General features: G+C 42.6%; 1 protein-coding gene across 1 annotated transcript in view; it reads right to left on the bottom strand.

Annotated features, from left to right (window-relative positions):
• pcxb (pyruvate carboxylase b) overlaps positions 1–27,585 on the bottom strand; it is a 174,457-nt gene that overhangs the window by 99,530 nt on the left and 47,342 nt on the right. Inside the window, exon 11 of the mRNA XM_088990514.1 lies at positions 14,747–14,909. Coding sequence (XP_088846640.1) covers positions 14,747–14,909 — 163 coding nt within the window. The remainder of the gene's footprint in view (positions 1–14,746; positions 14,910–27,585) is intronic.

The raw sequence follows: 27,585 nt of genomic DNA, 5'->3' as shown, positions 1-27,585 counted from the left end.
GTCTTGAACGACACGTGTTAAGTGCAAGCAGATTCTCTCTGTCCACTCGGTCACAACAACATTCCCCCCCCCCACACTCCCTTTTGTCTCTCATCTCTCCGCACACCTCTCTGTCAAGCCTTGGCTTCACTCGACGGAGGGCTCCTCGCTGCACTGGGAGGAGGGAGTGTAGGGGTGGGGGGGAGTCTGCGCATGCTGATAACGCCGGACTGAAACGGACACAAGCCTGCACGGAACATACAAAAGGAAGCGCCAGCATTAGTGGAGGCCACGGAATCCATTAGGCCTCTCCGGCATCTGACGAGCCGCAGCGAAAGGAGAGATAAGATGAAAGCGGAGCCCCCCCCCCCTTAAGTGCAATTAACAAGATGACAGCCGGAATAAGGATGAAAAGGGAAATGATAAAAGAACAGTTGAGAATCGAAGAAGGGAGGCTGGGTGTGACCTCTGAAGAGCAGTGCGTGGGGGGGGGGGTGCAAAACGAAGGGTGGTGCGCATGTTCACATGGTATAGATGTCAAACTCGCCGCAGGGTCATGAGCAGGTTACCTGGCAACTCCAGGGAGAGGGATTTTGATGGTGAGAATAGTGCCTAACATGGTAATAAATAAATAAATAAATAAATACATAAATAAATACATAAATAAATAATGCATTTCATTTATAAGGGCCTTTCAAAACTCTCAAGGTCATTTTACAGTCACCGGATACGTTTTTCTGTGGGTGAGCTCAGCATTCCTAATTTGTCAATGTTCTTCCCTGGCCTGCGTGGCTTTTGTCTGGGTACTGCGATCGGCTGGCCAGCAGTTCAGAATATGTCCCGACTACTGCCCGTTGACGCCTGGCATAGGCTGCAGCATCCTCCATGAGCCTTTTGATGATCAAGTGGATCGGAAAATGAATGAATGAATGAATGAATCAGTCGACCGTCTTTTCAGCGTACCGCATTTACAACATTTCCACTCGAAAACGTTAACATTCGATCATTTTCCATTTCTACAAACTTCATTGCCGTAGCCAAATGTTTCCCTGAAATAGTAAACTTAAAATTAAAAAAAAACTAATACTGCCAGAGATCCGACATGTGCCATGTGCAATTCAATCCTCCAATCCAAAACAAAAACACATCCTCTATTTACAGGGCAGTCAGGAGACAAGTGAATGATGCGAGTTTGAGAAGAAGGAAATTATTGCAAAGGAGCTGCATTGAGTCACAATGAGGAAATGAGGACAGTGCAGACAAATGGAGACAAATCCTGAAGACAAACAAATGAAAAATGGCCGCAGAAGAAAGGAGGTTTTTATTGAGGCAACGGGAGACAAGGTGAATATTGAAGGCCCGGGGAGAATGTGATTTCAAAGTGAATTAGGGAAAAGGGAGGAGGGGGAGAGGAAGCAGGAAGGGTGGTGGGGAACCAAAAAAAAGCAAATAAGGAGATTTCTATAAAGAAGGAGGAAAGAGAATGGAGTGTCAATATTGGATGTGGTGGCAGCGTGAAAGGAAACCCGCTAAAGTAAAATTGAGGCTTGGCAAGGAAAAGATGCAAGAATAGAGCCTGAAAAGGACAAATCAAGGAGAAGGCACAACAGCGCGCAAGGGAGGATTGACTACATATGGCGACACTGGAGTGTGCCGAGCTATAAAACAAATATCACATAAAAAGATAATGATGGCCCACCAAGAAAAAAGCAACATACAAGAGACGTAAGATACATTCAACGACACACCTGGAAATGTAGCCTAAGTCAACCGCATCGCTGTTCATCTTGCCAGATATGCTAAGCTAGCGAGCTAGCTCAGTTAGCCAAAGATATTGGCTCCATACTCTATTTTCCCGTTTGCACTTTGACTGCTGGCAATTTATTCATGTTTTTTTTAACTAACCAAGAATCAAACAAAAACAGTTGAAGTTTGACCAATATGATGGGAAGGCGAAGTTAACTACCACTAGCTAAACAAAACAATGTAGTGTAACTCAGAGAATGCTGCAGCAGTGACCTGAGCGAGCGCAGGAAAAATAAAACCTACAAACATACTCCATGGCAAGACCAACTTCCCCGAATGAATTAGTGCCTTGGCTGCTCACTTTGCACAGGACCAGGTAATCATTCCTAATCGCATTGTCTGCGCGGCTCGGAAACATCCAAAGCCTGATTGCCTCCCGTAACGGCTGGCCTCTCCGCAGACTGCACATCATTTCAGAAAAAGCCACTGGGGGCGCGCCGCACTTTTCCAAAATATTGTGTGGTTAGCGGAAACGGCCTTGGCGCGTTGACGACGTGGCGAGCGGTTTCTCGTCTATTTTAACGGTCCAATCTCCGCAATTAAAATGTCAAATGATGACAAGCAGGAAGAGGAAGCACGGCAAAGGCAGACGGGGACAAAGGAAGACAATAGAGTCCTTAAACACTGTCTGAACTTGCTCCAATAATTACCTCAGCCTGTCAGGCGCAGTCCTAACACTCTGCACACAAATTTCTCTGTACCTTTCTCCAACTGCCCCTGTAAGTCTGGTCACGTCCAGGCTGTCTGAATGCCTGACTTTGTCAAGGTCAAAGTGGGCACTCTTTGAAAACCGAACGTTGTCAGTCGGTGTGCCGGGTCGTTGGGTGGTTGTCGCCCTCGCTGGGGGTTTGTAAGAGGCGGGGTCAACTTCACCTCCTCATCATACTAGTCAAACCTCAACAGTACAATAAAATACGTACAGTGATAGCGCGGCTTACGAACACTTTAGTTTACGAACTTTTCGCCTTACGAACATTAAATTCGCGAGAATATAATCTGGGCATACGAACTAGTTTTCGGGAAACACATGGAACGCCACAACGGCTGGCGGACTAGTTTTTGGCGTAAGAACACCAAATCACACAGTCGAACAGCGCCACTGTGGCTGGCGGACTAGTTTTCCACACCCACTTTCTTTTAGTGCACTCAGTGCAGACGTGGTTTGTTATCGAGTGGATACTTTTGCTTTTTTGGGACCGAAAAGGACCTCATCACAGGCTAGTGTTAAGCTGAAGAGGACATAAAATAAAATCACGGTCAAGCAGAAGAAGGAGATCATCGAAAAACTCAAACGAGGTGTGCGTTTGTGTGACTTAGTGTTCCAGTACCAGTATGCTAAGCGTGTGGCTAAGGGTGTTTCTATGTTGTAGAAGCAGCGGTCTCAGGCAACAGAAGAGGTTGAAAAACTTCTGTTGATTTGAATTAATGAAAAGTAGCTAGCAGGGGACAGTCCTTATTGATGAGTCCAAGATGGCGCCCGAGTAGGCAGCCTTCAGCAAGTGCTCTGATGAGCCTTGCTTTTGTCTTGTTTTTGTGTGTTTTTTTTTTTGGTCACTTTGTGTTGTTGTGCGTCGTGTGGAACGGATACGGATTGTTTTTCAGCATTTTTGACCACGACATTCATCAAGGAGGAGACTGTGCTGAGCGGTTGCGCCTTTTCGGCAGCATGAATATGCCAGTGCTGTTTTTGAAAGGGAGGAATGTCGGTGCCATTCGACTGTCATCGCTGGAGACCTCAGGGGCCATTGTGCTTTTTTGCGCCTGTAATGGGCAGCATCTTCACAGCCCCGCTTTGTTCAGTGGAAGGTCGTTGCTGTTGGACAGTCTGCGGCTGGATGGATACATGGCTTGAGGAGCCCGCGATAAGAAAGAAGGAGTGTCAGCGCAGAGCGCCGATGCGTATATGGAACTGTCGCGGGATGGAATTGAAGCTGATTTATGGGGGACAGGAGATGTGAGACAATCTCGTCTCGTCAATGGATGCTACAGCTGCGTGTTTGCTTTCAACATTTAGCTTGTAGTCGACGTGCACATTCCACCATGATGTCCCTGATCCACTGGTGAAGAGACGCTTTGATCCTCTCCTCTTTCATCTGGAACTGCTTTATGTAACAAAGAGGGTACAGAAAGTGCTTAAGAATGAATGTCTCTCTGTTTCTTTGTGTTGTCATGTTATTTGCTATTTAGTTTTTTTTTGTTCTTTTGACTTCAAGACGGCGCCGCGAGAGTGGCTGCCTTTCCAGCAGCTCCTGTGTTTTGCTTTTCTACTTTCATTTCTTTCATAACTTTGCTGCAGTGAAATGTAAATTTCTCCACTGCGAGACTAATAAAGGCAAATCCAAATCCAAATCCAAGATGACTCTCCTTCCAAACAGTAACTCGCTCCCTTCCTCCTCCTCCCACTCTATTCCATCAAGCCATCAACGACCATCACAAAGGTAAATAAAACGACTATATTATATAGTACAGTTTATTTCTTTAATTGCAATCCAGTAGCACATTTATCATACATAAAATAAGGTATATTTTGTGTAGTTCTAAAGGACAACCGACATCTCCGGACAAGTTGTGTCCATAATTTGTAAAATGGCTTCAAATGACTTCTACTGAGCGTATTTTACAAAGATTCCACCGCATATAGTTATATTTTACGTTTTAAGACTTGTGCTGAATATTCAGGAAGTCCGTACGTGACGTCACTAAAGGACCGCCCCTGACCGTAAAAAAGACGCATTCTAGAGGTCCTTCCATCACGTCAATGTATTTTGCTGCACTTGTATGGTCTGGGGACCTCGTGTCGCAGCCAAAAGCAGCCAGAAGCCCAGAAGAGGGCGTCCAAGCGCCATATAAGGAATTTATCAGCCTGTGGAAACGGAGGTGGCCACAGGAGGTCGCCATTTTGTGCCTCTTTTTTGGGTGAGAGATTTCCCCCCAATGTTGCCTCAAAATGGCACAAATAAATTCTTTAATCGATTGCAAACATGTATGCTTTCCTCTTCAGAACTATTTGAATCATATTCATAACTGGATGTGTAAGAAAAAAAGCATATTCTCTGAATCTGAAGCAATTGTTTTGATTCACTAGCAATGCTAGACGTTTTGGCGTGACGTCACGAACTGGGAGCGGGACTTTCTGAAAATGCCCAATTCGCAGCTCAATTGTTTGCAGATTTTGGACACTTTAAGTCAATTTTATTGGTGTTTTCCATTTGACTAAAAATATCATACTGCGTGTTTTGGGTATTTTCGATGCAATAAAACGTTTTTCTGATGTCAGTTAAAAAACAAAAAAGTGACGTCGGTTGTCCTTTAAGTCTTATTTAGTACAAAATTCTGGTTTATGGGGACCTGGATATGGATTATTCTCATTTTTAATGGTTTTTTATAGGAAATAAATGTTGAGCAGACGAACTTTTCACCTTACACACACTTTCTGGGAAACAATTAAGTTAAGGTTTTATCAGTAAATTTTAGATGAGATTAAAAGGAGCAGTGTACAACAATGGTATGGCTGATGAGTTAAATACATACTTTTGCCGATTTGAAAAGGACACCCCCATTTCCCTGGTCTGCCCACCATTACCAGAAACTACCGTATCTCCGCCCTCTGTCCTACAGATCCACGAACTGGACGTTAGACGGCTCTTCAAGCAGCAGAAGATCAAGAAAGCTGCAGGACCTGACAGAGTGTCCCCCTCCTGCCTGAGAGTCTGCGCTGACCAGCTGGCTCTGGTCTTCACACAAATCTTCAACAGATCCCTGGAGCCGTGTGAAGTCCCATCCTGCTTCAAACAGTCTACTATCGTCCCAGTTCCAAAGAAACCAGCACCCTCGGGATAGAACGACTATAGACCTGTTGCTCTGACGTCTGTGGTCATGAAGTCCTTTGAACGCCTCGTGCTGAACCACCTAAAGAACATCACCGGACCTCTGCTAGATCCTCTTCAGTTTGCCTACCGGGCAAACAGGTCTGTGGAGGATGCAGTCAACATCGGACTGCACCACATCCTCGACCACCTTGACAACACAGGAACCTACACAAGGATCCTGTTTGTGGACTACAGCTCTGCGTTCAATACCATCATCCCAGAACTCCTCATCCCCAAACTTCTCCAGCTTGGTGTGTCCCCTGCGATCTGCCAGTGGACCCTCAGCTTCCTGACAGGACGGACACAACAGGCTGGGAAATATATCATCCACAACACGAACCACGAGCACTGGAGCCCCGCAGGGATGCGTCCTCTCTCCATTGCTCTTCTCTCTCTACACGAACGACTGCACCTCAACGCACCCAGCTGTCAAATTCATAAAGTTCGCAGACGACACCACGGTCATCGGTCTCATCAAAGACGGTGACGAGTCTGCGTACCGACAACAAGTGGAGCAGCTGGAGCTCTGGTGCAGCCGTCACAACCTGGAGCTGAACACGCTCAAGACAGTTGAGATGATCGTGGACTTCAGGTAACATCCATCACCACAGCTACCCCTCATACTATCCAACTGCCTTGTGTCGACCTTCAAGTTCCTGGGAATCACAGTCTCCCAGGACATGAAGTGGGAGGTCAACACCAACTCTATCCTGAAAAAGGCCCAACAGAGAATGTACTTCCTGAGGCTGCTAAAGAAGCATGGCCTGCCACAGGAGGTGCTGCAACATTTCTACACGGCTGTCATGGAATCCATCCTGTGTTCTTCCATCACCGTTTGGTTCGGGGCCGCCACAAAAACGGACAAAATCCGACTTCAACGGACAGTTAGGACGGCGGAAAAAAATCATTGGCACCGCCCTACCCACTCTCGAGGACTTGCACACTGCAAGAATCCAAACTAGGGAGTGGAAAATCCTACTGGACCCTCCGCACCCTGCCCACCACCTTTTCCAGCTACTCCCCTCAGGCAGGCGCTACCGATCCATGCGCACCAAATCCAGCAGACATTTAAACAGCTTCTTCCCCCAAGCCATTAACTCTTTGAACTCTTTCAACAGTAGCCAAAATGGAACTGTATAGTGCCACTTGGCAGTTTTTTTGACGACAATACTAGTGCAGCGTGTTCTACCGGAAACAAATTCCTTGTGTGTTCTACATACTTGGCAATAAAGATGATTCTGATTCTGATTAATTAGATCGAATAATTATAGACCCAAATAATTGATCACATCAAATTCATACCTGCCAACTACTTCCGTTTTGCCGTAATGAGTACGGTTTTCATTATCCCATTCCGGGTTACGGTTTATGAAAATTACGGTTTTCAGATTTAGAGCAGGCGATCGGCACAGCGCCAGCTGTTAGCTTCTTTTAGATTAATCGCGCATGCGCGTGCTATGAGCTATTCCTGAAATCGAGAGTCTAGAGTTAGCATCGTTTTTATCATTGCCATGTAATGACATCTGCCGGAGAAAAAGCAACAAAAAGTGTGAAAGATAAAAGAAAACTGCAGTCGCTTTGTGAGGAAAAGCTTTTCCAGCAGTTATACTTTGGTCAAGAAAAGGTGAAAATGACACAAACTGCAGTGTGTTTCTGCAAGATGTATTTTTTTTCGTCAAATGAGTGGTTGCTAGCTTTTAGGTGCATAAGTACTGCCAATTGAGGCCCACTCGTATTATCGCTACGATGTTGATAGCCTTTTTTTGAGAATTTGTTTAGTCTCCCCAATGTACTTTTTTTCATTCTTACAATGTATTGAATAAAAAATCAGTGGAGCCGCAGGGAGTAGTCATCTGCTCCCCCCAACCTGAGAGCAGGGACCTATCATAGCAGAGTCCGGCACTGCCATGTCTGGACAATAGGGATATATATAAAAGGCCTAAACTACCAGTAAAAATTTAGTTTGCTGACGATTTCTTGGATAAGAAGCGAAACGTCCGACACCTTCAAAGAAGTACAGATGACGGCTGAAGAAACCTTTTCATCGACAAATTCATGACAGTTTTATCGTGTTGGTTTGCATTAACTAAAATAAGCATCTTAGATAATCTTTTTTGTCATGAATGAAAATCAGGATAAACAAGCCTGTGAGTATTGACATAGATGTGTTGCTCGTTGCTCCATCATTTGTGTTCTCATGCTCACAACTACCACTGCTAACTAACTGTTAGCCTGTCTATAGCATTTTCTATTGTCAGCATTAAGCTTAGCTGACTTTCCTCAGGTGGAGCGGTGGTTGCTTTTAACTCACTCGCTGCCATTCCCGAATTTATTCGGGGATTGAAGTGTGACATTAAGTGCCATTTCCGAATTTATTTGAGTTTTGGTTGTTCTTACGGGGGTGCCGATAAAGCGTTGGTCAGACCTCTGGCAATGCGTATGTATTGTAATGTTGTTTGTACAGCTACCCTCATTTCAAAAGAAGAGAGTCTAAGGTTTCTAATGCTACATTGAATGTTTATGTAGTCCTAAAACTCAATATTCTGTGGGTCCTGGAATATGAGTGATAATGACAAAAACCCTGGCACTTGGAGTGGATACATTTTTGGACATCGGGCAGTGAATGAGTTAAGACCTATTTATCGTGTAATTCATTTTCATTTAGCGTAGAAAGTTAATTTCAACTTGGGAGTCACAACAACACTGTTAATTAATATTCCTGTAATGCATCTGGATCAATAAATCATGCAGTGCTGTCACATTGATAAATGGATGTAAATGCGCTTGAACCGAAGGAGGGCTGGGGGGGAAGGACAGATGCACGTCAACACTGACAACAGGATATTGGGATGGGGACATGATACACGGGATCAATTACGTTGATTTGATTTTTTTGTAAATATAATTACAATTATGGCTACAAAAACAATAAGGCGAGAAGACACACTTCTCCCGTCTCTATCTATCTTGCTCAGTCTGTCTCTCTCGGCGGGCAAAGACTGCAAGATTAAGGGTTATGCCTCTCACCAGAGCTACATGGTTTACTTCGGATAAGACAAGCACACCGAATAGCACATGACAGCGGGAGGAAGTGAAATGAGGTGCCGGGTGTCGGGAGGAGGTGGATAATAGAAACACAAAGGGGAGAGGAACAGCAGGAATTTGCCTTATTACTTGGAACGGAAGGAGGTAGGACAAGGGGAGGAAGACGGGAGAAAGTCAGCGATGTCGCAATGTAGCGCCATGATTGATGAAGACACAAAAAGGAGCGATGGCTGCCGCGCTGCCATTTTGTCTCCACAACCCCCCTCCCTCCTCCTTCAGGCTTCAACGTCCACAGTTTGTAGGCTCAAGGTGAGTAAAAAAAATATATAAAAATTCAAGGTGTCGCTTTAACACTCCTCCTTTGTATTTCCCGCCCGCTGTGCCAGCGTGATGTCCAGCCTTTGCTGTTCTTTTGCCTGTGACAATAAAAACAAAGGGCCCTTTTTCGCACTGTGACAATCCATCAGCACTTGTCCTCTATGCCGTTTACTCTTATTCCCGCCTGTGCACTGAGACTGAGCCGTGATATTTTGTCGTAGCATCGCTCTTTCAAGTGCATCGGAGACCAGCGTAAGTCACTGCTTTAGGCTGAGCAGTTAAAATCAATTGTCACAAAGAGGGGGAATCAAAACTTCAAACCAATGTAATAAGCAACCCATAAGCATGGAACGTGAATTTAATAGACTACAAAAAATCGCTATGCACTCAGGCAAACCACTGCAATTACATCACCATCATTATCGCACATTTTTGAAAAAAGATTTTAGACTGATGCAATGAATAAAACTGTTTGGGGGTTAAAGGTGTGAAATGGAGTTAATGGGAATCCTGCTGCTGAGCTTCGTCGACAACGATTGATATCAACAATGATATGAATGAAAAAAACTGTAGTCAGCAGATGGCAGCACTGGAAATTTAACCATTACATTTGGTTTGTGTGCACCGGGTTAAATCCACAATAACAAGCGTTACAAAAGAGAGAAAAGACGAGAGATTATTTAAATTCTGAAGTAAATGGTGACGCATGTGCATTCACACGCACACACACACACACACACACACACACACACACACACACACGCACACATTCCTGTCACACACACACACACACACACACACGCACGCACGCACGCACGCACGCACGCACGCACGCACGCACGCACACACACACACACACACACACACACACACACACACACACACACACACACACACACACACACACGCATTACTAAATACTGCTACTACTATGACTAACCGAAGAAGGTGGAGGATTTTAAGTACTTGGGGTCAACTGTCCAGAGCAATGGAGAGTGTGGAAAAGAGGTGAAGAAGCGTGTCCAGACAGGCTGGAGCGGCTGGAGAAAAATGTCAGGTATGATGTGTGATAGAAGGGTTTCAGCTAGGATAAAAGGAAAAGTGTATAAAACAGTGGTGAGACGAGCCATGGTGTTTGGACTGGAGACAGTGCCACTGAAGAAAAGACAGGAAGCAGAGCTGGAGGAAGCAGAGCTGAAGATGTTGAGGTTTTCTTTGGGAGAGACCAGGTTGGATAGGATCAGGAATGAATATATAAGAGGGACATCTCATATTAGAGGCTTTGGAGAGAAATTCAGAGAGGCCAGACTGAGATGGTTTGGACATGTCCAGAGGAGAGAGAGTGACTATATCGGGAGAAGGATGCTGAGCCTTGAACTGCCAGGCAGGAGACCAAGAGGAAGACCGAAGAGGAGGTTTATGGATGTGGTCAAAGAGGACATGAAGGTAGCTGGTGTGAGAGAAGAGCATGCACAAAACCGGTTTAGATGGAGGACACTGATTGGCTGTGGCGACCCCTGAAGGGAAAAGCCCAAAGGAAAAGAAAACTATGACTACCCACAATTAAAACTACTACTACAATAATAATAATAATAATAATAATAATAATAATAATAATAATAATAATAATAATAATAATAATAATACAGTAAAGTCTCGTTATATCGATATTCAAGGGAGTCCGAAAAAATATCGATATAACCGGGACTATCGATATATCCGACCCTGTTTGCATGTAATTTTCTCCGTGCGTGCATCGAAATAGTATCGATATAACCGGGACTATCGATATATCCGATATCGATATAACGAGACTTTACTGTAATAATAATAATAATAATAATAAATAATACACACTATTATATACTACTATGACTACTACTACTACTAATACTAATAATAATAATAATAATAATAATAATAATAATAATAATAATAATAATAATAATAAATTAAATAAAGAAATTAATTAAAATTAACTCATTCACTGCCAGACGATGTGTAAATATGTCCACACTAGTGCCAGGGTTTTTGTCATTTTCACTCAAATTGCAGAACCCACAGAATATTTAGTTAATTAGTTTTAGGATTAAAAGCATTAAAAACCTCTCTTCTTTCATCAGAAAAAAAGAGCTAATCCCTAAATTATATGGGTCTGGTTATCTGAGCTTGAAATGGGGGCAGCTGTCCAAAATACAATCCATACATATTGATTTATATAGCGCTTTAACAACAGTTGAAGCTGTAATAAAGTGCTAGCATGGACAAAAGGCAAATGCTGCCCATTCCTGGAAGACAAAAACATTGCCAGAGGTCTGACCAGTGCTTTATCTGCACCGCCCGCAAGAAGAAAAAAAAAAAGAACAAATTCGGGAATGGCACTCAAAGTCACACTTTTCAATTCCCCATTAAATTCGCATGGCAGCGAATGAGTTAAAATTAAAATACAATGCAAATAGTTTGCAAAGTCTGTCAAATAAAATTATTTGACTGGCACGTTCAAAGAGGTATCAAGACTATGTTTATGATTAGGGTGGACTACAACTAAACTGCATCATTGTATAAAGCGATGTGAGAATTTAGGCCACTTCAAAAAATATATCTATAAAGTTAAAAGGGTTTTTGAGGCTTGTCCATCAAGGGAAATTGAAAAAAAAAACAAGTATTTCAAGATGTAATTTTTTTGAGCAGGGTAATAAATATTTAGAAGGCTGTCCACTTGTCACAAAAGTTTGGGTACAAAAAGTCATTGTGTGAGTTCGCTTTTCATGATACTGTCGTTCGAACACACTTTTCTAACCAGTGTAAAACAGAGAAAGCGGTAACAAATTGTCAACGGCAATGAGATGCACCCGCGCCCACAATGCCCTTGCCGCTGCTCTTGATGAATCATTTATTCATCCGGCCCCTCAAACTGCTCCATCCCGGCATTTTTGTCTTGATTGTGTTTGGCTCATTCATAATGTATGGCAACTGGGGAGGTTTTCACCATGTCAACATGTTTCATAACTCAACGGCATGGCAAAGTGGAGTGCGGGGGTGGGGGGGGTGGGTTGACGTGAGCCCAAATAGCAGCACGGGAGAGATGAAAATTGTGTTCATCTTTTGCAAACTCCTTTCCGGGTGGGAGGGAAGAGCCGATGCAATGAAGAGAAGGAAGACACGGTGGTGGAAAGCAGGCAGAAAAGTCACCCGAGGAGAAAGGTCGCAAGTTATTTCGTGCTCATTCAGCTGGGATTCTGTTTTGGGCGGGTCGGCGGGGGTCCAGAATAATTCCACCGTGTACCCAGCCTGAACGTGAAAATGTCAACGGTCTTAAATCAAATGAAAGTGAATGTTGCACTTATTTCCGGATTATACTCCAATATGGGAGTTAACGATGATAGGCTGTGTGTAATTGAAACACATAACTAAACAAATGTGGGCGATCAATGAATGCCTTGATTGAAATGAATCTGCGCACATAAACAACCCCACACCCCGCCGCGCAAACCCACCCTCCGTGACACTGATGATTTGGTTTATTGGAAAGTCAATAGCGTGAGGCAAATTAAATCATATTTAAAAAGGAGACAAAAGCAACAGCTGCGATTGGTTTACAGACCCCCCCCCCCGCCCACACTCCCGCCCGCCGACTGCACAGATCACACGCAAGCAAGCACGAAACAATCGCTTGCGGCAACGCCCTGCAAGTGGACCGAACAGGATGACAATTACACCGTGGACACCTTGTGCTGAAATACATTCGGCAAGCAACATTTCCGCCGTGGCTTTTCTTGCCGTCGACCCTAATAAAAAGATACGCACTTGTACTTTTATGGACTCTTGCCGGCCCTCATTACCGTGGAATTGCTTGCAAGGCCCTTGAGATAAACAAACATGGGGAGAATAAGTGATAAAACGTCGTGGAATGGTGAGAGAAACACCTTTGTTGAAAAGACACCATTCAAAACTGGATGTGAGTTGCCTTTACCAATAACGCAAAGCATTTACGAGAAATAAAGTGATTTTGAGACTCCAGCGGTCCATTCCTATGGTCTGAAATAGTTCTGCAAGTGAGTATTCAATCTAATTGTTTTATACTCCATTGAATATTCAAGTCACCGGGAGCAGTATTGGCGACCTTGAATGTGTACGGCTTATAAATGCGGTGAGTGACGTGGGTGCCAGACAAATAAGAATGTTGTGAGTTGGCCAACCGTCTAGCCAAACTGCGTTTTGAGTGGCTAATGTGGCTAATAAATGCGTTGACATATATTTGAATTTAGGCTTGTAAAAGGAAAGCCAAAACCTGCGATAGTGTTTCGCCGAATGGGGTCCAAACTGCGGCTCCGTGGCAATTTGCGGCCCCGGTATATTTATTTATTTATTTATTTATTTATTTATTTATTTATTTATTTATGTGGTTTTATTTATTGATGTAGTTTTATATTCATAGGTGTAGTTTTTTTATTGATTTATTCGTTCGTTCGGTCATTATATTGTTGTTTTATTTATGTATTTATTTATTTATGTAGTATTTATTTAGTTATTTCTAATATTGTTATTTATTTCTTTATTTTATTTATTGATGTAGTTTTATATTCATAGGTGTAGTTTTATTTTATTGATTTATTCTTTCGTTCGGTCATTATATTGTTGTTTTAATTTATGTATTTATTTATGTAAGTAGTATTTATTTAGTTATTTCTAATATTTTTATTTATTTATTTATTTATTTTATTTTTTGATGTAGTTTTATATTTATAGGTGTAGTTTTTTTTATTGATTTATTCGTTCGTTCGGTCATTATATTGTTGTTTTATTTATGTATTTATTTATTTATGTAGTATTTAGTTATTTCTAATATTGTTATTTATTTATTTATTTAATTATTTGTTTGTTTTATTTTTTATGTAGTTTTATATTCATAGGTGTAGTTTTTTTTATTGATTTATTTGTTCGTTCGGTCATTATATTGTTTTATTTATGTATTTATTTATTTATGTAGTATTTATTTAGTTATTTCTAATATTGTTATTTATTTATTTATTTATTTATTCATTTATTTATTCATTCATTTACAGTAAAGTGTCGTTATATCGATATCGGATATATCGATAGTCCCGGTTATATCGATATTTTTCGGACTCCCTTGAATATCGATATAACGAGACTGTATTTATATTATTTATGTTATTGTTTCTGTTTTGTTTGTTAAGTTTATTTATTTTTTCTGATTATTTATTTATTTGTCTATTTGTGTGTTCGTGTTTTTTGTTTACTTATTTGTTACATATTTTCATGGCAGCCCCCAGCATATACTACAAATAACATTTGAAAATGTTCAGCGTGAAAAGCATCAAAAAAGTGCTGTGATTACCACTACTACCAATAAACTGTTCTCAAGATGCAAAGACACAAGTACATGGACAACTCTTTCTGGTCCGTGTCGAGGTTATGTGAACATATCAAATGAATGTTCCCCACGTGCGGTCACAACGGACTACAAACTGCTCTGAATTTGGTTCTGAATGTGGAGATGTGGTCGGACGAAGGAGGGGCAGCTCGTATTCAACTGGGGAAAGGTTTGTTGGGCAACCCAAAGCAGAAATAAATATTTTACTTGCTTTGTCACATAATATTATCAGTTCAAAAAAAACTGGACTTTCAACTGTTTTTCTTGCGGAAATTTTTTAAGCTAACCCGGAAGCCGCGTCACGTTTTAGCGCAACCGCATCGAGTCCTACCTCGATCCTGCCAGTGTCAGGCTGGAAGCCCCTGGCCGGGTCCTCGGTGGTCACCCTGCACTGGATGGCGCAGCCATTGACCCGGACCTTGTCCTGCCTGAGGCCCAGTTCTGGCAAGCTGCGGCCGGAGCACACATGCAGCTGGGCGTGCACCAGGTCCACGCTGAAAAGATAGAGCCAACCGTGGTGTTAATAACAGCCGTTGATTCCCCCTTTTCTATTGAAAACTGCGCTAAGTAGCTCCTCCAGGACTCAAATCGAGCTAGCGAGCGCGTGAATTTGATGTGGATGAGTAACTCTGAAAAGCACATCCTATTTGGGCAAATGAAATCCGCCACGCGTGAAAAGAAAACAAAGCCCACCTGAATACGCCGTCAAATACAAAAACAAATTTGATTAAAATACAAAAGGTGTAATGTGATCATGTAAGTGTGTCTCCCGAGGAAAGCCTGAGCACACTCAAAAAGCAAATCATTAATTCCAGTCTCGTCTCGTGTCATTGGAGTGCTATTAAGGAAATCAGGTCGGAGATTATGATTGAATGCAAGTCGGCTTGCAGAAAAGCCTGACAACAAATAACAGTACGTTCACTGATAAAATGACAACAAAAACTCATTTACATATTTGTTCCAGCCTCTGATTCGTTGCTCGCGCAATCTGTGAAGAGCTTTGTGACAGATTCATCTGATTGTGAACGCTCTATATGCATTTTATTGTATTGTATTGTATTCTCTTTAGGTCCATCTAGTGGAGGCATTATGCAACCGCAACCACTATCGCACCATCAATGTTATACAGTGGTACCTCGGTTCTCGACCATAATTCGTTCCAGGACCCAGTTCGAAAAGCGAAACCACCTCTTTGCTCCTGCCACTTGTGAGTTGACAGCGGGGGAGGGAGGGCGGGGCTGCCTCTCCCGGCCGTTCTCCACCTGCTGTCAATTCTCTAACCGCACGTTCAATGATAAACGGGTGAACAAAAAATTACATATTTGTTCCAGCCTCTGATTGCTTGGTAGGAGCAAAATCTTTATCAATCCACACACTTGGATATATTTAAGAATCAGCATTTTGTCTGACCATAGCATGTACCGTATTTTCCACACTGTAAGGCGCACTTAAAAACATTTTATCAAAAGTCGAGAGTGCGATTTATAAACCGGTGCGCCCTATGTATATATCAATATGCAGATTTTTTTTCGATGTATTTTTCATGATCTGTGAAGAGCTTTGTTAGAACTGCAGCCCGTGGTCAAAGCTCTATATGTATTGTATTGTGTTGTATTGTATTATAATCCCAATAGTGGCCGCATTGTGCAAGCGTTACTTTTATGCGCCTTATAAATAAACAGTTTTAAAACTGACCATTCCTTGAATTTATTCTTTCGAAGTGCCTTACAGTGCAGAAAATACAGAAAATATCTTGTTTATTTCCTGTCGCCTACTGCTTTATGTGAAAGGTGATATTTATTCCTACTTGACGCCGATGTTGAGTAAAAAAGAGATAAAGAAAAAAAAGGAGCTGAAGTCTTGCCTGGGCTTACATAATTGACCTTTCAGACTAAAAAACACAGCGGAAAACTCAACGGAGCGAAGGATGTGCAACAACAGAAGCTCGCCGTCTTCGCCCGCTCGTCTCAATTAGCGCTCGTGTCACACTGGCCGGGCAGAAGGACAATTATGCAGCAGCCTGTTGTGAAATCTGTCGCTGCGGCAAGACAAGTCGCAGATATCTTGACGCTCACGTTGCCCTACTGACGGCTCCGCTGGCACACTAAAATATGCCTTTGCACACAGTAGACTGACATATGTTTTTCAAAAAAACTTCTTATATAATTTTTGAGACAAACGTACCATATGGAAAAGCACTTTTAAAAAAAATATATATACTGGCGGATCTGAAAACTTTTTAATAACAAAGATCAAATGACATCGACTATTTAGAGATAATTCCGCCATTTTGAAATTCCTGACAAAAGGACCCCAGGGAAATTCATTGCGCACTAAATTCGACTTGGACAAATGAAGGAGAGATGCAGCTGCACCTGTCTGTCAGTTCGGCTCGTTACCATTACACAATAACAGCATTTTCGTGTCATTAGCAACTTGCACTTCATACAAATAATGAGGCTGACAAGTCGCAGACAAACATCGCAACACGAGCGGGGCAAAAGAATAAATGTGGGATTCAACCCCAAGTGGATGCGGCGGGATGCTGTAATTAAGCGGCAAGCGTAAAAAGGGAGACAGTCAACTTCGAGTTCTCTTTTCCTTGAGTTTTTCAAAGCATCAAGGACGCCCTGTCAAGAGGATCGTTTTAGAGAGTCTTACGATGGCTATATGTGACGTCCTCAAATGTCAATCTATTTATTTCTTGCCATGCCGAGATGTCAAGCTCGATGCTGTACGTCTATTTTTCTCGGCAGCAACTCCAGCTGAGCACTTGAGGTTTTTTTTTGCGGCTCCAGGAGCCTTGAATGGCTGCCAGGTTTCTATTTTAACGCTACCGGTCGAAAAGACAAAGATGCCTCGAGTAGTACCTTACACACCGCTCTGTTTGTCGGATTTTAAAAAGTCCCGATTGGTTATCCCGGCCGAACAGATGAGGTAGTGGCAGTCGTGGCAGAAGTAATTTTGACAGTCAGAATGTTCTCTATCTGCTCAATCAAAGTCAAAGTAGGCTTGATTGTCAAATATGCTAATATGCATGACATACAGCACAGATGAAATTCATGTCCTCTCGGACCAAGTGTACAAGGCACTGATAATGTGGCTAAAAAAGACAGACAATTGACAACAGACATACATGTCATTTCTGAATGTAAAGTGAGGTAGTGTCGTATGTAAAGTGACATGGTGTGGTAACGCAAACACAAAAACAAAAAAGGTTGAAGTGAGGTCTTGCAGAAAAAAAAAGACAAAATAGAGTTCAGGATGACAGTACAGCATGTAGCGTGTACTCAGAGTTCGGTGGGTGTGGCAGTAGGAAGGGGCAGGAGGGGCAGGGCTGGGAGGCAGTTGAGTCTCCTGACTGCCTGGTAGCAGAAACTGTCCTTGAGCCTGCTGGTCTTGGCTCGGAGACTCCGCAGTCTCCTACCCGATGGCAGCAGGCCGAAGAGGCTGTGGGAGGGGAGGGTGGGATCGCCAGCGATCCTGATGGTTCTGCGGGTGAGGCGGGTGTTGTAAATTGATGGGCTCTTCTAGAGTTGTTTCGAAACTTTTTGCTCGAGTCCTACCCTGCCGCACAGTTGTGTGGTGTTCCTCAGTGTTCAATTGGAGGACCCCTGCTGTGTTTATTGTATTTAATGCCAATGGGTTCCATCGGAAGAAAAAAATCCTTTCACAGATATTTCTCTTTAAAACCACGAGAATTGACAAATTATGGCACTTGGTCCACTCGGTACATTTCAACCCTCTCCTTTCACAACAGCACTTTGAAACAGTGTTCACTGCCTTTGTTACATCTCGGCTGGATTGTAGTATAATGGACTGTATTTTTGGCGATAGCATAACATAACCTCGTGTCGAGGTTATGTGAACGTCCACATGGGTGTTACAGTGACTTCAACGCTTCAACGGAGTCCAGTTGGTCCAAAATGATGCAGCTCTCCCTCTTAACTGGAACTCATAGTAAGGGGCACATACCTTCATGTCTCCATTCATCGGCTTCCCATTTTCTTCATTTTGTGATTTCATTATTATATTTTTAACATTTGTTTTTATGAGATCTTGCCCCACCTTTCCGATTACCTGGGCTCCTCCATCTCTAGTACAGTGATACCTCAGCTTACGAACTCTTTAGCTCACAAACCTTTCGCCTCACAAACAATAAATTCGCAAGCAAACTAGTTTTCGGCGGATGAACCAAACCACACGGAGAACCACGGTGGCTGGCGGGCTAGTTTTCATCATCCCCTTTTTTTGAGTGCGGACGTGGTTTGTTATTGAGGACACTTTTGCTATTATTTGACTGGATGTACATTTCTTCATCTCGCAGAGGAGAAATGTACATTTCACAGCAGCAAAGTTATGAAATATTATGGGACCCAAAAAGACCCCACCACAGGCTAGTGTTAAGCCGAAGAGGACACAAAAGAAAAACTTCTGTTGATTTGGATTAATGAAAAGCAGCTAGCAAGAGACAGTGAGAGTGAGGGTATTATTGCCGAGAAAGCACGGCAACTTCACTCGGATATCATCAAGGGGCAACCTGGAAGTTCGTCATCCATTGACAACGACCATCATAAAGGTAAACAAGACAACTTTATTATACAGTACAGATTATTTAATTACAATACAATAGCACATTTATTATACATAAAATAAGGTATATTTTGTGTAGTTTTAAAGCTTATTTAGTAGAAAATTCTGTTTTATGGGGAGCTGGGAACGCATTATTCTCATTTTAATGGCTTCTTAAAATAAATGTTTGGCAGACGAATGTATCGCCTTTCACACACTTTCTTTGAACCAATTCAGTTCGTAAGCTGAGGTATCACTGTATGTGCCCAGACTTCAGGTCAGCCGAGTAAGCCCCTCTGTATGCACATCTTAAAACCCAGTTTTATTCTTTGGTTTTCAAGCATGAGATAGATCATCATTTTAAGGTTTTATTGTGCTTACTGTTTTTCTGTGACAAAATTTCCTTGGAACTGGCATGTTGCAATATTTGAACTGGCATGTTGCAAAATTTTATTTAAGTCAGAAATCAATACCACTGGCACGCCACAACTCAAATGAAATCAGTTTCCCTCAAAGCGTAATTTGTTTCACCAGGCGTCAATGTGTGTAAACACCAATTAATTTTTGCCATTTAAAAGACACGCTTGATCCCTCGGGTCAAAGGGTTCAATCGCCGTTTTTGTTGAATGTAAGGCCAATTAGAAGGGAAAAAACATGTTTCAGTCTGCAAAGGCCACAGAGGACGAGAAGATCGCACGGACAAAGGTAGAGCAGCACCTTTGAGCCCCCTCCTCCCCATCCACTTGTATTACTAAAAATAAAATACCCTTATGTAATACAGTTTATTTATTTTGTGTGTAATAAGAGCCAACGCGCGTGCACACACACACACACACACACACACACATATATAAATGAAGCCTCACTACATTATAACAGTACATTAGCCTTATGATCACAGTCACCGATCACCAAATGTCATTGCACTCATCGGCGTGAGCCAGCGAGGGAGTTCACACTGCAAGGGGCAGTGCACTGCACACTAAAATGGGGCACGTCGAAGAAGAAAATACGATTGAGAAGAAGTCAGCAGGTAAAGCGGAATGCGGCGTGCTTCAATGCACGCTGTCAAAGAACAGAAAGAGAGAGAGAGAGAGAGAGAGAGAGAGAGAGAGAGAGAGAGAGAGAGAGAGAGAGAGAGAGAGAGAGAGAGAGAGAGAGAGAGAGAGAGATGAAGAAATAAACAAGCCGAAAGCGCTACATTTCCCACTGAAGGCGAGGAGTGGGGAGAGATGAGGCAGTGGGAGTGTGGAAGAGGATAAACAGCTGCTTTCAAAGTGAAGAAAGTGGGAGGGTGGAAAAAGATTGGCTTTGGGCCCCACTCAAAAGGGGGAAAGGCACCAAATGAAAGGAGCGAAGGAGGTGGGTGGAAAGGAGGAGGAGGAGATGGTAATGGATATCCAACTGATTCTAGGGGTGCAAATGGCACTAAATGCTAACACTCAAGAGTACACAATCGACCGCTCAACAGCGGTGGTTGATTTGATTTCAAGTGTGGGTCACATGATCGCTCGACAAGGTGTCTCTGTGAAAGGTTTCCGGTGAAACGGGGGGACGAGTAAACGCAAATGGTGACGAGTGGAAGAGGAGCAGGTGGAGGAAAGTGGCCAATGAGTAGGATTTAAAAAAATAAAAAAAATAAAAATTGAAGCAAGGAGAGAGGATGGCGTAAATATGAATAATCACACGAAAAACAGGTGGCGATGAAGGCGTCGGGCTCTCTTTGTATGCATTTTCATGAGATGCTTTTCGACAGCAAACAAAAGGAAAGAATGGAGGATGATGGAGGTGAGCCGTGTGCGATCGAGAGGGTGGGAGGGAGGGGGGGAGAAATTGGAATCGCTCTGGCATGAGGATGGCATTCCGACATCAATTTAGGAAGTAAGCCAATTCAAACAAAGCGTGCGATGGAGAATAGACCGCAGACTCTGATCTGAAAAACATGCAGCAAATACGGGGAAATATGGCAATGGCGCCGAGGTCGCGCACACCTCTCCGCCACTCCGATTTCGGGGATCTGAACTCGCTTTCTGGTGAGGCGCTTCAGGTCATCGCCTCGTGCAGTTATCATGCCACACATATTTGATAAACATCGACAAGAGCTCTGCATTTTTCGATGTTATTGTTGTCTATTGTTTTGGATGGAGTATGGTGTCTTTTGTGTGGACCCGTAGTGTGCAGGTTTTACAGTATGTATTTGTTTATTAAATAACAATTATTAATTCTTGATTATTGAATACTCATAATAAAATTGTATTTGTTAATTATGAAGTATGACATATGATTGTTTGTTATTTATTATTAAATATCATGTATTACATTTAGATTATTGCATATTAATTATGCAATCTTAATTATTAATTCATCCATCCATCCATTTTTCATAACGCTTAACCCGCATTAGGGTTGCGGGGGTGCTGGACTCCATCCCTCATTATTAATTATTAATTATCTATTTATTTGTGTATTGGTTTGTGTGTTTGTTTATTTATTCATTTGGTTATGTATTAAATGTTTTTATTTATTAATTTATTTATATGTCTCTCCGTCTATCTATTTGCGTATTGGTTTGTTTGTTTTTCGGTTGTTTATTATTGCATTTTGGCAACATTGTGTATTGTCGTATTTGGATACTCCCAGTTGAAGTTGAACTGTCAAACATAACTATTTATAGAACACTTAAAACAAAACCCGCTGTGTACAAAGTGCGTTACGTGTCAAACTAATCATAAAACGAAGAGAATTATATTTGGTGTATATTGGATTGGATTTACCAGTGGAGAAATGTACATTTCACAGCAGCAAATTTATGAAAGGAAGATGAAAGGAATGAAGAAGTAGAAAAACAAAATACATGAGCTGCTGGAAAAGCAGCCAGTCTCGCGGCGCCATCTTGAAGTCAAAAGAACTAAAATAAATAAATCATATGACAACACAAAAACAGAGAGTCATTCATTCTTTCGCAATTTCTGTTCCCTTTTTGTTACATGAAGTTCTAGATGAAAGAGGAGAAGATCAAAGCGGCTTTTTCACCAGTGGATCATGGACGTCATCGTGGAATGTGCACATCTGCTACAAGCTAAAAGTTGAAAGAAAACACAAAGCTGTAGCATCCATTGATGAAAAGAGATTGTCTCACATCTCCTGCCCCACGTAAATCCACTTCAATTCCACATATGCATCGGCACTCTGCGCTGACGCAAAAGAGCATAGCTTAGCTTTTCCATCTGTTAGCATAACGCTATGGCTAATTAGCATTGAGATGTGGTATTAGTTTTACGCCCTGGTGCTTTCTACTATTTTTGTGACTGCTTTATTTCCTGTATACGATTACTGTCCATGTTAAGTGCTGTGTTAAAGCTGCAGCTATTGTTAAAATGCAAAATGAATCAATCTGTATTGTATTGTAATGTATTGTATGTGTAGAAAGAGAATATGAGCTACCCAAGTTATGTTTACCCTCTGTAAAGAATGACTAATTTAGCGCCGTACGGGACGTCATCCACATTTTGAGCGAGACGTCTGAGTCACTGCTGAAAGGAGACTTTCAATCTCTTTCATCGACAATCGCTTCAAACGTCAAGGCGTATACCGGAATAGTTGTCACCATTGTATGACTGTCCAAATTTTGTGTTTCGTGTTGTGTTAGATTTTGTGAATTCTTCTGGAAAGTGCCGCGTTCCAGCTGGAGCTGCGAAAACGCTACATCAATAACAATGTATTGTCGTGTATAGTCGACACGCACACAACTATCCGATGAGATTTCGTCTCCTTTTCGGCTCACACGCTCCGACATTTTATCCCGCCCGGCAATCAGCCCCCTTAATTAATTCTTGCTTCCCTTGTCGTTATTATTCAAAAAAGAACAGATGACGGCTGAAGAAACCTTCTCATCGGTTCCCTTGTTATGAAGCAGATGGGAGAGCGAGCAGGGGAAAACAAAATAAGCCCGGCATCCAGAAGGCAGCAGCGGATGAGACAAGGAAGAATAGAGGAAGAGGAAAGATGCTTATTTCCATTAAAGCTAACGTGCGAGGTCAACGACACATACGAGCACGCACCGCAACTCCTTGACGCCAATGTACGGATAGCACACCGCATGAAAGCATCATTTCAGGGACCATGTGAATCATTAATATATCCCATCATGCTTTATGTACGCACCAACAATTCCCCGTCACATCAAATGAGGTACAGCTACGGTTAGCATACTTGTAGCAACGAGAGAGCACCGCTCCAAATTCTTCTTCCACTGCGTCCTGGCACAGCATTTCACATGACACGCGAAGCACCGCAAACGATGAAAAGGTGTCCTTTTGGGAATAGGGGGGGGGGGGGGGTATCAAGCCAAACAAGTCAAAACATGAAGCTTTGAATAATTGACTGGACAACAAACACGGATGCCCTAATCAAAAAGGGACAGAGTCGCCTCTTCCTCCTCAGGAAACTGAGGTCTTTTGGAGTTCAGGGGTCACTCCTAAAGACTTTCTATGACTCTGTGGTGGCATCAGCCATCCACTATGGCATTGTCTGCTGGTCAGGCAGCATCACCACCCGGGACAGAAAAAGACTGGAGCGCTTTGTCAAGCGGGCCAGTTTTGTCGTGGGCTGCTCGCTGGACTCTCTAGAGGAGGTGGGCAACAGACGGACGCTAGCTAAACTAAAAGCTATGACGGACAGCCCCTCCCCCCCCCTCCTGCCCATCCTGACAGCTCTGGGTAGCTCCTTTAGCCAGAGACTATTACACCCGCGCTGCAAGAAGGAGAGGTACCGCCGCTCGTTCCTACCGACTGCTGTCAGGCTTCACAATTCCCAATGATCACATGTGAAAAAAAAACCAAAAAAAACTGGACACTTGTAAATATGGGTTGTTGCAATATATCTAAATGCATTTCTTGATTCTGCACTATGTACAGTCTTGTTTATAGAACGGTTTTTGCACATCTACATTTGCATAGTATACAGTTGACATTTTTATTTTGTTATGCTTAGAATATCTTGTTTTCTAACCTTTCACTCCCACCCCAACCCCATCCCTCTTCAATTGCTGCTGTGGACTGCAAATTTCCCCATTGCGGGACGAATAAAGGTATTCTGATTCTGATTCTAATTGCCATGACATCTATGCTCATTTTGGTTCGCTTACCTCTGCCAGTAGATGTTAGCATTAAGCTAGGAGACTGTTGTGAGACGAAATAGTTTGTTTCCATATTTTTGGGTTTCAATGCACTGGAGAATGGTTTTCTTTCTTGATTTGGTTTTTTTTCAGATGTCAGTTTTAAATGGAGTGAAACGCATGAAATAAGCACCAAGGAAAGCTTGTTTGTAACTTGGCATTTCCATGGCTCGCGAGAACGATAACCCAAGCAAGCTTCAAATTATGTTCGCTTTCATTATTAAATTTGCTTCACACTAGACCTGTAAGGCTTCCTCCAAAGACACATTACATTCGTTCATTCAACTTTTTGGCTAAAATAAATATACAACTAAATAAATAACGGAATAAATACATAAATAAATATCCAAATTAATAAAATAAATAAATTAATAAAAATGCATTAAAAAAAACTAAATAAATAGATATTTAATAATAATAATAATAATAATAATAAATAAATAAATGCTTTGTGATAGCGTCGATAGCATCTAGCCGGCAATGGTACCACTGCATGGCATGAAATCTCACATGCAATACTAGGTGGGAAAGTCAGGTGTATTTGCCAAGTGAATCCGTCTATTCCACTGTATCAACACACACGAATGACTTATCAACCCACTCGGCACCGAAAGTTTAATTTGACCTTTGGTTCGCGTGCAACTCAATTCTGTGTGCGGTATTTAATTCAAATCATCTCCATAAATGCCGGACGTCTCTCCGGCGCACAGCGGTGATGGGAAAATTCATGAGAGCTCGGGTTCAGTTTCGACAAGAAACACCTTTGGCCTCAAAGCGTCTCCCTCTGCGATTCATTCTCCGCCCTATAGACGTTGTCGCATACAGTCGATGTGATTGTAGAACTTTTGAAAAGTTGGGTCGCGCAATAACACTGATTGATCGCAGGATGTTCTAATTGCCTAATTAATATCATGGTGTCTTTGCGCCTTTGATTAATCGGAGTACATCAACTAAAACTCAGCATCACGCCACATTAAGCGCCCTCGAATGACTTCTCTTCCAAATGCGAGACAACGCAAAAGAGGCAACAGGCCCGCTGTCTATCTTGCGAGCTAAAAACACTCACAATGTCAACATCCTCGAGTCCTCGGATAATGACGGAGACACAGGTAAGTGGCTTGAGGTACTCAATCTGTCATTTTGCGCCGTGACATCGCTCACAGACATATCGTGGACTATAATTGTTCGTGCGTGTGTGTGTGTGTGTGTGTGTGTGTGTGTGTGTGTGTGTGTGTGTGTGTGTGTGTGTGTGTGTGTGTGTGTGTGTGTGTGTGTGTGTGTGTGGCAAGCGGTGTCGACATGAGTGAGCCATCGTGTCGCTACAAGCGAAGCACAGTTGAGCAAATTCAGCGTGCTTTCGTAATGTGCAATCCCGGTTCAAGAAAAAGTGACTTCTTCATTATTGATAGTCCCTTGAGTGGTGGCAGTGGTGTGGTGGTGGTTGGCATATGCAATGCTGAGTTCCATAAAGGGTGTGCGTGTGCATGTGCCCGTGTCGCGAACTTTCAATGCTCCCCATGCTCAATCCCCCAAGTTGGAGTCTAACCTTTGATCGCGCTCGGCTCACAATCCCCAAGAGGGCGGAATCGGTTTAGGAGGACTCCAAAAGGGGATTAGTGGGTAAAATGTATGGAAATTACAGTCAGTAATTTATCATTTAGGTCACAGTAATTTATGTAAATGGTGGGGTGTGGGGGTTATAAAAGGATGCACGCTGTGGCATGACTTGGTGCTTGTTGTGAATCTCATGTCAATCCATTCTTGCTTTCAGTTGATAAAAAAATTAAGCAACCTTGATATTGTTAGCCAGCGATATTTTCTGTAAGCAAGGTAAAGTAAGGCCTTTAAAACAACCACCGGGGATCCAAAGAGCTGTCTGTGTCAAACTTTACATAAAAGAAAGATAATTATACATCGTGTACAAAAATGATCATAGCTTAGCTTTTCCGTCTGTTAGCATAACGCGAAGGCTAAGTAGCATCTATGTAACCTCATCCTTTTGTCATGATCTGGTTGGCGACCAACGGGGGGCGCTGTCGGCCCAGCCTACACCTGCACAGGTGCTGGTCGTCCCGATCAGATTGGCGACCAACGGGTAGCGACGTCAGCCCTGCCGGCAGCCTCGCAGGTGCTGGTCGTTATAATCACTGTCACTTAGAAGGACACCCGGCACGACCATCCGTTGTCGGTTCATTGTTTGCTGCTTGTTTACTGCATGCTGTGCATGTGTTTGTTTAACCTTGGCGGATGATTTTGATGTTTTACATTTTGTTCCTGCTGACCTTTATTTTAATACTATTGGTCAAACAACCTCCTGCTCCCTCCTGCCTGCTTTTTGGGATCCGCACCCGCCATCACCACCTTGCAAACCGTGACACCTTTCACCACATCACCCCCGTCCTCCAAGAGCTCTACTGGCTCCCGGTGAAATATAGAATCAACTTTAAAATTCTTCTTTATACATTTAAAGCTATCCATAACCGGCTGTCCAAAATACAATGCAATAGATGTATAGCCGCCCCCATGGCTATACAAAAGGTAAATGCTGCCCCCTCATGGGAGGGAAAAACATTTCCAGAGGTCTGACCGAAGCTTCAAACACACCGCCGCAAGAAAAACCAAAACCCGAACAAATTGGGGAATGGCGCTCCACGTCATGTTTTTAAATTCCTGAATAAATTCGAGAATGGCAGTGAATGAGTTAAAATACACAATGCGGTTGTTGTTTTTTGATGAGCTGGAAAAGACGTTTGTTGCAGTGAAAACAATTTTAGATAGGATGCTGTCACTTTAAACCGTTTTATTTCCTTAAACATGTATATTACGGTTGCAATACATTTATCTTTGTCAACTTTCACCTCCACCCACCTTCATTCATTTTTGCTGCTTTTGATTGCAAATTTCACCATCGTGGGAAAAATAAAGGTGACTTATCTTTAAAAAAAACAATGACAAAGCAGGAGAGGTCACGATGAACTGCGACTAAATCATTATTGGTAAAACCGTCATCACCCCGAATGAACTGCTGCGCTTTATTGCCGAGTGCATTCCAAAAGGTGCATGTAAGCGCGGCACCGAGATGCGGCAAACGGCAATTTAAAAAGGCATATTAACGCTCGCCGAACAAAGCATACAAAACAATGATGGGCGTGCGCCTCATCGTGACAAGCATCTGTGTTATTATCACACATAACGTGCGCACGCACAGTTCAAGCTTCTCCAGTCATTCGTCATCTTGCTTCTTAATCACCCGCCGGGCCGCTACACAATTACAATCACCTGAATTCTTATTTCACGACCGCACAAGAAGCATGCGAATGCACCGTACCCGGTGGCCTACAGCTGGGGTTTACAAGAAGGACAATACGTGTGCATAAAGGGTGATTTGGACAATTACCATTCGCCGCAGGAGCGACTCAGAC

The sequence above is a fragment of the Hippocampus bargibanti genome, linkage group LG02, assembly GCF_051943395.1.
Source record: "Hippocampus bargibanti isolate YZ-2025 linkage group LG02, ASM5194339v1, whole genome shotgun sequence".
In the NCBI taxonomy this organism is placed as follows: domain Eukaryota; kingdom Metazoa; phylum Chordata; class Actinopteri; order Syngnathiformes; family Syngnathidae; genus Hippocampus; species Hippocampus bargibanti.
Note: the sequence above shows the minus strand (reverse complement) of the source record. Positions and strands in the feature narration are given on the sequence as shown.